The following is a 9,307-nucleotide window of genomic DNA, read 5'->3' as shown; positions in this document are numbered from 1 at the left end:
TATTATACTTACTACCTCAGGACTCTTCCACTTTGTTCTGTTGAACATGCAGACCAGGTCCAAATACTGGGACAAGGTATTAGGAAGAGAATGACAGATTAAATTAATCTTTAAAATATTACTGTGTAAAAACAGAAAAACTGAAAGAACAAAGGAATATTTGTCTTAAATTACTTTTGCTAGGGTGTTTGGGGTTTTTTTTTTTTTGTTTATAATTTTTGCAATCATTTACCAGTCTTGGTAAATTTTATTGTTCATATTAGCCCAAAATTCTGAAAACCCTTCATTTCACCAGAGATCTGTTCAGTGATGTCCATTTAGATCCCCAGAAAAGCAGCTTGTGACTCCATTTTACTTTCCAGCAGCTCCTTCAAACTCTTGTTCCTATGTTGAAAGTACAAATAGTCAGATAGAGACTGAGTGAATCTATTACTTTCGAAGTGATATTCCTCATTGTTATTCACAAAGTCTCTCTCTACCTGGCTTCGCTCCCTTTTGTTTTCGTGTTTGTCCTCAGTGATGTCTTTGAACTTTTTCTCTTTTCCATCACAGTATGACTCTCTGAAATCCTTAACCTCATTTTCTGTTTCGCTTGGAGGATCCTGCAGTCTGTTTTTGCCTTTGTCATGCATGCGAGGAGAATACTGCTCTGCCCTGTGGCAATTGTCTTCTTCATCATGGCTTGAATTGTCTTTCGCAGTCTCCCTGTCAGAATCAAAGGAAAGTCCTTGCCTGTGATTCTTTTGGGAAAGGTCAAAAGGTTCTTCCTGTTCTAGGCTTCTTGAGGCATCTGTTTGTGATAGTCTCAGTTGTTCCCTTGTAAAACCTAGGATGTTTTTGAAGAAGACAAATGCATTAATGGATACATTTACCATTCCGTGTCAATTCTGTAATTACAGTGACTCTGATCTGCAGTGTTGTGCAGAATAATTCAACGTGTGTCTCATGATTATTTTGCAATTTATGGTAGGGAAGATAAAAAAGGGGTTCTTTGTGATTTCACTTGGCATTCTTGGCAATTTTGAATAGTTTTTAATAGCAGAAATATTGGTTTACTTTGGCTTATTGTAGAAATTCTAGATAATACTTGATTTTATTATATTATTCATGGAACTAACATTATTGGAAAAATCACTTGGCCTTCCAAATGTTAGTTAATTACAGGTGGTCTTTGATTTACAACCATTCATTTAGGGATCATTCAAAGTTACAATAGCACTGAAAAAAGTAACTTATGACCATTTTTCACCTTTGCAACATCCCCATGATGGTCATATGATCAAAATTGGGATGCTTGCAACTGGCTCATATTTATGACTGTTGCAGTGTCATGGGTCATGTGCCCATCTTTTGTGACCTTCTGACAAGCAAAGTCAATGGGAAAGCCAGACTCACTTTACAACTGTGTTGTTAACTATTCAACTGCAGTGATTCGCTTGGCAACTATGACAAAAAAAAGTTTATAAAATTAGACAAAACTCACTTAACTGCCTCATTGAGCACCAGAAATTTTGGGCTCAATCGTGGTCGTCAATCCAGGACTACCTATCCAATTCTCAATATTCAATATCAATAAGAGACCTAGTAAGCATGTTAACTATGACTGCCAGGAGTGAGAGTTCAATATTTTTAATGGAGCAGGATTATTATTTTTTCTCATTAGAACTAATGTCTTTGTAGCTCGAATATCATGAATGTGAGGCATTTGTTGTACACACAGATTTCCAACAATGCTGAAAATCACCTGGGCACCTGAAAATTGAGAGCAAGTCACGTTTTAGGTCATTAACTGCTTTTGGTTCAGATATAATACAATCTTAGCCAAAAGGACAAGACATTATACTCATCTTTCATCAGATTCAACAGGTTACAATTGCTGGATTCAACCCACTGCACTAAGCCTTACTGAATTTCATAGGTTTTGTTTTAGCACAATGTGTGAATCAAGCAATTTCATTATAATTTGTAAACCATGATGGTGCAGTATGTGAAGTCAATCAATTTAACAAATGTGGTAAAGCTAACAATGGCTAAATATAATGAGCTAACCCAGCCAATAGAATTTGCTTCCAACTTTGGACTTTGCTACCTCATAGCCACATAGCTAAGGGGTGTCAAACTTGTGGTCCAAGGGCCAGATGCATCACATGCTGCAGTGGTGGGTTTCAATGTATTTTACTACCAGTTCGCTCGTGCGCTCGCTCATGCTTGCATGCTCGCACGATACTTCTGCGCATGCACAAAAGCGTCCGGGTGGATGGGCAGAGCCCCCCACTGCTGCCACTATCGGTTTACCCGATCCAGGATGAACTGGCAGGAAGCCACCTCTGATGTGCTTGCCACGCCCACCCCCATTTTAGCAAAGGAGGTAAAGTCACGATATATCACGTGACGACATTGTGATGACGCGAGTTTGACACCCCGCCAAACAGCCTCTTCCTATTTGGAAAAATCTGGTTCAACTAAAGACATGATTCTGATTCTGCTACAGAAATGAAATTCAGCAACTTCTAGATGCAAAATAATGTCATTATGTTATTGGATGTAATGCAAATAAACCTAGTTACCTTGAGAACGAAATCCTCTTTCCATGACTCCATGTTTGACTTTCATGTGTCTGGTGAGGTTCCCCTTCAAGGTGAATTTGCTGGGACAGTAGAGGCATTTGAATGGCTTGCTGTCAGAATGCAAGTGCATGTGCCCCATTAAATTATGCATTCGGTTAAATTCTTTTCCACACAGCTGTCAAAAGACCAATGAGAATCAAAGTGAGGCATCTGTTTTTCAAAGAGATTTTGTTTTGTTTTGTTTTTTCAGAGGTAGCCTGTTTACATCAAGTCAACTTCTCCACAGTTCTGCAGTTTCCCTTTCTAAATCATAAATCTGCAACATTTCTTCTATTGCCTCCTTTTAATCTCAATCAAAAAATGAACAGTTCTCTAAATTGTCAGATTAGGCTTTTCTAGTTTTGAAAATAAAATGAATTATTCAAAAAATATGTCTTGAAATTGTTGCCTGTGAAGCTTCTGGTTCTGAGAGGCTTGACAGAAATTACCCCAATGTATTTTTTTTACAATGTGTCAGTTAGGAAATATTTGACCTGGCCAAAAAAGATGAAGTCTGAGATATGAATCTAAGGGCTGACTATAGGGTGTAGATCCCCCCCCAAAAAATGGGGGGATCACTTAATTTCATTCTATAAGGAATGAAATCCAACCATCAAAAATAGATAAGTCTTCAAGGAAAAAGGAATGTCTTTATAGCTAAATTGTATGTGCTTCTCTTTCATTCATTCAAATGTAATGTTGTACTCACTAAAATGGATAGAATAGGGGGCTTTGAATATTCTTTCAGCTGGAAACAAAATTATAGCCTAAAAATATAAATATAGCAGGCAAGTATTCATATTGGAGGCTGGCTGAGTAAATATAAGGACAAACTCAGTTTATTGCAGAGTACTTACTGAATTGTCTTAGGCCTATTTGAGAAATCATACAAGCGTATTCAGATTGCTCTCGTTCTAAAACTATCTTCTTGGAAGTTGTTCCTTCAAGGTTAAATGAACTGCTTCCAACCTGCCTAGTTGCCATTCCTAGTTGGTGTGATGGGAATGCAATATCTGAATATGTCAGGTCGGGAGCTAACCATTCTAGGAGATGGTGTGTGTTTACAATTGGGATTCCTATTGTTTAAGGGAAAATGCATGGAATGCTACAGGAAAACTAAACAGATGAAAAGGAAGTTCTGTATTTCCTCTTCAAGCATGTTTCTGTTTCTTATTTAATCTTTGATTTGCTCATGTTTCTTTCCAGCTAATATTTAATGGACTCTTTAGCAAACGTTTGGATTTACTGGGAAGCCAGAAAAGGAAGGGAGAAAAACTATTATCATACTAAAGCAGTCTAGCTCAATGAGGAAAGTTGACCAGTGAAATGCATTTTGGCTTTTTCTGTTGGAATATTCTGAGAGTAGTTCACACAAAGGCTGTATATTTTATATGAATTGATTGCTTGTTAACTTTTGAGATATTTTAAATAGAAACCGCACTATACTCACTGGCATGTAAGAGCAATTATGTCATTTTAAAGGCTCGTTTTATTCCATCCTAAGTATATGGTAACTGTTCTACTAAACAAATTTGTAGAAGGTAAATTGTTCAGCAGAAGTTTGTCAGTCTAGCAGTAGTGTTTTAATTCTTTTTAGAACAATTCAAAGCCAACTATGATATTGGTACACATTTTGCAAAATGAAACAATGTATATCTAGGTAATTTTAGGCATCCTAAGTATAATAGCAGTGTTCCAGTATCTCAGGGTCTGCCACAAAGAAGAGGGAGTCAAGCTATTCTCCAAGGCATCTGAGGATAGAAAAAGAAGCAATGGGTGGAAACTAATCAAGGAGAAAAGCAACTAAGGAGAAATTTCCTGACAGAACAATTAATGAGTGGAATGACTTGCCTCCAGAAGCTGTGAATGCTCCAACACTGGAAGTTTTTAAGAAGAGAATGGATAACCATTTGTCTGAAATGGTGTAGAGTTTCTGCCTAAGCAGGGGGTTGGACTAGAAGACCTCCAAGGTCCCTTCCAACTCTGTTATTCTATTCTATTCTTTATAGACAACCCATTCTAATCGGTCCTATTGCTATGAAATGTTGTTTAAAACGGAGGAAAGGGGAAAAAAGATGCTGTGCCAAGCAACATCACTCATGGTATAACTTGATATATCTTTGTGAACATTTGGCACCATCTTCTGCTGCTTTCCTGATTATTTACCATTCTCTTAAAGGTCATTTGAGGCCCTTCTTAATTGCTAAACCATGAAGTCTTCACTTTGCTTCACAACTGAAACTAACCCAAGCACATTTTGGACAAATTAGTAGCTTATGATGGAACCCCATGGTTATTATAAAAGTTGTCCCAGATTGTTCAGTACATTTTGAGGGACATTGCTGAATATAATTCAGCATTCTATTTTAGAAAATATTACTCTAGCAATTATAGAATAAAGACTCATTCTAGCATCAGCCTGAACGTCTGGAATTATAATCCTTTTGCAAATTAGCAAACAAAGAATCTCAAATGTTTGACAACAGTTAAGATGAGTCAACAGCAAAGGACATGTGTTTGTGGGTGGGGAGGGGTTGTTACACGTGCACAAATGTGTGTATTGACATGGACGGGGGACAGTTGTTTTAGTACATTCAAGCATTAGCTACATGGGTGCACTTGGAAAGAAAGTTTGTGTAATTATTTGTAAGCTAAACACTGCAATCTCTGGCTGGATTAGTATGAGATCCAGCAGATAGCACTGCTCCTTGGAGAAGGAAAAAAATCCCAGTAATGAGGAAATATTCGCGACAGAGTCTTTCTTCTGCCCTCAGGCCACATCTGGTCTTTGTGATCAGCTCTGTAGGAAAGCAGGCTGTTTTGTTTTGCTCTGAGAAACAAGTCCAAGAAAGCCCAAGCCTGCAGAGAGGTAGAAAGGCCACTGCTGTGCTCTCTTACCCTTGTTTTCTTTCTTCTTTTTAAAAAGACAGTTTAAGAAGAAGGGTGTTCCTTTCCTGAAAGTAAGAGAGAGAGAGAGGGAGAGGGAGAAAGACTGCAAAGTGTCCAAAAGGGCCGTGAGAAAACAGGAAGCTCCGAAAAGTACAAGAGAAAGCAAGATGAAATCTATTTGCAGGCCATTCCCTGGGGACATGCAAGCCATTGTTAAGCAAGCCACTCATACAGCGATATCCTTCCTTCTGTTCAGGAGGAGCATGGTGCCAAAAAGCGGCTATCTGGTCACTGCCTGAACTTGCTGAAGGCCAGCCAAACAGCGCCAATTCTCCAGGGGTTCTTGAAAGCAGGCCGATCCCCTTCTCCAAGTGGCCAGTTTCTGCCTGTTGAAACTCTTCAGGAACAAAACTCTCAGGGTTTAAAATCAGTCCATGGGATTTCCTTCTCTCTATTGACTATCTTAGGTTTGTCTCCATCTGACCCAGAGGTCCCCAAACTTGGCAACTTTAAGATTTGTGGACTTCAATTCCCAGAATTCTCCAGCCAGCATAGCTGGGAGTTGAAGTCCATGTAGATGGCTGGAGAATTCTTGGAGTTGATGTCCACAAGTCTTTAAGTTGCCAAGTTTGGGACCACTGATCTGACCATTCAGTGCAACAAAGATCAGATGGTTGATTCTATGCTTTTTTTCCCCTCCCTCAAAAAGGTAAAAGTCCAGTTATGTTTGACTCTAGGGGGTGGTGTTCATCTCCATTTTTTAGCCCAGGGAGCCAGGTTTGTCCAAAGACCCTTCCATGGTCATGTGACTAGCATGACTATATGTCAAGACACATGGAGCACTGTTACCTTCTTAACAAAGTGGTACCTATTTATCTACTTGCATATGCATATGCCTTCAAACTGCTAGGTGGGCAGGAAGTGGTGCATAATGGGAACTTGCCCCGTCACACGGTGCTCAGGTCTCAAACCTGGACTGTTAACTTTCTAGCCAGCAAAACTAGTATCTTAACTACTGAGCCATCGCGCTCCTCTTCTCTCCTGCACAGATATCTTTATCCAATGCATGATTCACAAGGATATAAGTACCTTACATAAGAAGTAATACAAGGAATATTGTTTTTAAAGTGATGAAATTATACTTTTAAAAACATTAGTCCCAATCCAGGGTTGAGGATGTTCTAGACAAGAGTTGATATTGATATAGTATGCATCTTCTCATACCAGTAGACCATGGTGAGTTTGCTAACAATGGATAACTTTGATGGTAGCAGCAATGTTGGCTAGCTAGATCCTTCTCCAATTAAAAATCATTGCAAGTATTTCTGTCCTAGTATTGTTTAAACTGCTGTGGAACAGCTGCAGTGGTTATGCCCAGCTGCCTGGAATTGCTTAAAGTGCACAGCCAGGTAGATTCCAGGTAGGCATTATGAATGGACTGCGTAAGTTTTTTGGAGCCTCAGAAATTGCCCCCCACTGGATATCCATTTTATCTCTGCATAAGCCACTATCCTTCTTAATTATTTGACAAAGTTAATTGTGCAATATAGATATATTCAAAAGGCTGATTATTTTCTGGTTTTTCTATAGTTAAGTCATTACTTGTGGTTTCATGTGTAGTAGAGAACAGAAATGTCCTCAAAAGTAGGTAACAAAACATGAAATTAGACAAGGTAAACAGAAAATTGCAAGGAATAAACTCACGACTGACCTCGTTTAGTGTAAGAAGGAAGGATAAATGCTATCAAGCTTTGAAAAGTCTGCTATTATAGCATCTATCAATATAGTAAACTACAGTTGCAGTATATCTTGTGCTTTCTGTTTCCCAACTGTCTGCTTCAAAAGCAAACATCAGAGTTTCATATGACTTTCTAAAGTTCCTCCATGGTGCGAGTGATTATCATAGAATCAAAGCCTTAGAAAAGGGCATTTAGGACTTTAGATAGGACTTTGGTTCTCATTTCAATATGGGAATCTGGTTTAAAACATCTCTAAAGAAAGTTGTTTAGCCTTTCTGTGAACAACTCCAGGAAAGGAAAACCCACCATTCTCTTCTTTTCATTATTAGTATTTTTTTCTGTCACATTCAGATTAAATTTGCCCCCCTGTAATTAAAACCATTATCTCATTTCAGGATAATAGCAAACACACCATGGATTACCTCTGACACCATATGGCAGGGATGGCTAACCTTTCTGTCATTGCATGCCAACCCCCCGTGTGCACCCCGACACCCCCTATGCATGCATGCCTGACTGCCCCATCTATGCCCCGCCCCCCACGCATATGCACACGACCCACCCACGCTTCTACACGCATGCACTCTGCCCCTCCGGTCCATTTTTGGCTTCCAGGTTGGCACAGGAGGCTTTCAAGGCTCAAAATGGGGCACGGGGGGGCCGTGTGCCCCTCGTGCCCCATTTTGGGCCTGGAAGACCTCCTGCACCAACCTGGAAGCCAAAATGGGGCACAGAGGTGCTGCACAAGGTCCCAAAATGCAATGTGAGCACCTCCCATGCAGGCAGCTCTCCGCATGTATGGCAGAGACACGAAAACCAACTGGCCAGCGGGAGGTGCACGCACATGCGCAGTGCAGCTGGGCTGGGGCAATGGCTGCCGTGCTGGCAAAGAGGGCTCTGCATGCCATAGGTTCTCCATCATGGCCGCATGGTGTTTTGGTGGGGGGGGGAATGGTGTTTTATCATCCTATCCCAGTGGCTCCCTGCATAATTTGGTTCCACCACAAAATCGCGGAGGACAAAATTGCGCTTGACGAAAGCGCGCATTTGATGTCATCACAGCGCGACGAAAACATCGCGCTGTGATCGAAAAATCGTAAAAATAAAGCTAAAACCTTACCCTAACCCCCCCAAACCTAACCCTAAACCTAACCCTTAACCTAACCCTAAATGTAACCCTAAACCTAACCGTTAACGTAACGCTAAACCTAACGCTAACCCTTAACCTAACGCTAAACCTAACGCTAACGCTCTAAACCTGACCCTAACCCTTAACCTAACCCTAACCCTAACCCTAACCCTAACCCTTACCTTTATGTGAATCGGCTTGCTTTAATTTTAATTTTATTTCAATTTTTAATTTTTTTCGTCGCGCTGTGATGACATCACATGCGCGCTTTCGTCGAGCGCGATTTTGTCCTCCGCGCTTTTGACGGGTCACGCATAATTTTGCTTCCTGTCCTTAAGCCTCTTCATGGCCTTTCTTTGCACCTCCTCTAGTGTGCCTGAACATTTCTTAGCTTTGATGCCCACCCCTGGATATAATACTCAAAGAACCTGATCACTGCAGAATACAGTAGGACTATTATTTTCCCAATTTATGGTACAATGTTTAATATCCTGGAAGGTGGAATTGATTAGGTACAAGAAGATCAATCCTGTGTGTTTAATTAATTTAATTTGCATATGAATTTTAGGTTTTGCCTTGCTTATTTTTTGAGGTGGGCGAGCACTTCTCCCCAACCTTGTAGCCATTCTCTTATGAAGGTGGTAACATAGGATAAGTGTAATTCATTCTATTGCTTGAATCCCTATGAAAAACTGAAAAAGTGATTAGTTTTGACAGGACTACAAGCAATGGATGTTTTTAGAGCATCAATTAGGATGAGGGGCAAATGATGCATTCATGATGATAATCCCATCAATGACACAAATATATAATTGCAGTACTTGCACTATTAAATCTTCATCTATCTTCCATCATTTTTTTTGTGTCATCCCACTCTGCTACTCAAAACAGCCCATTGTTTTGAATTAAATATACCTGTCAAAGCTACCATGCTAGAAAACTCC

The 9,307-nt window shown here is 39.9% G+C and overlaps 1 protein-coding gene across 2 annotated transcripts in view; it reads right to left on the bottom strand.

Moving 5' to 3' along the window:
* Positions 1-262: 262 nt before the first annotated feature.
* ZNF366 (zinc finger protein 366) overlaps positions 263-9,307 on the bottom strand; it is a 32,563-nt gene continuing 23,518 nt past the window's right edge. For both annotated transcript variants that reach the window (XM_014067301.2, XM_087715085.1), the window contains 2 exons: positions 2,568-2,742; positions 263-826 (listed from right to left, as the gene is read on the bottom strand). In XM_014067301.2, coding sequence (XP_013922776.2) covers positions 318-826; positions 2,568-2,742 — 684 coding nt within the window. In that variant the 3' untranslated portion in view covers positions 263-317. The remainder of the gene's footprint in view (positions 827-2,567; positions 2,743-9,307) is intronic.

The sequence above is a fragment of the Thamnophis sirtalis genome, unplaced genomic scaffold (assembly GCF_051295495.1).
Source record: "Thamnophis sirtalis isolate CommonGarterSnake01/CBP01778 unplaced genomic scaffold, rThaSir2_p1.2 scaffold_5, whole genome shotgun sequence".
NCBI classification, from domain to species: Eukaryota; Metazoa; Chordata; class Lepidosauria; order Squamata; family Natricidae; genus Thamnophis; species Thamnophis sirtalis.
Note: the sequence above shows the minus strand (reverse complement) of the source record. Positions and strands in the feature narration are given on the sequence as shown.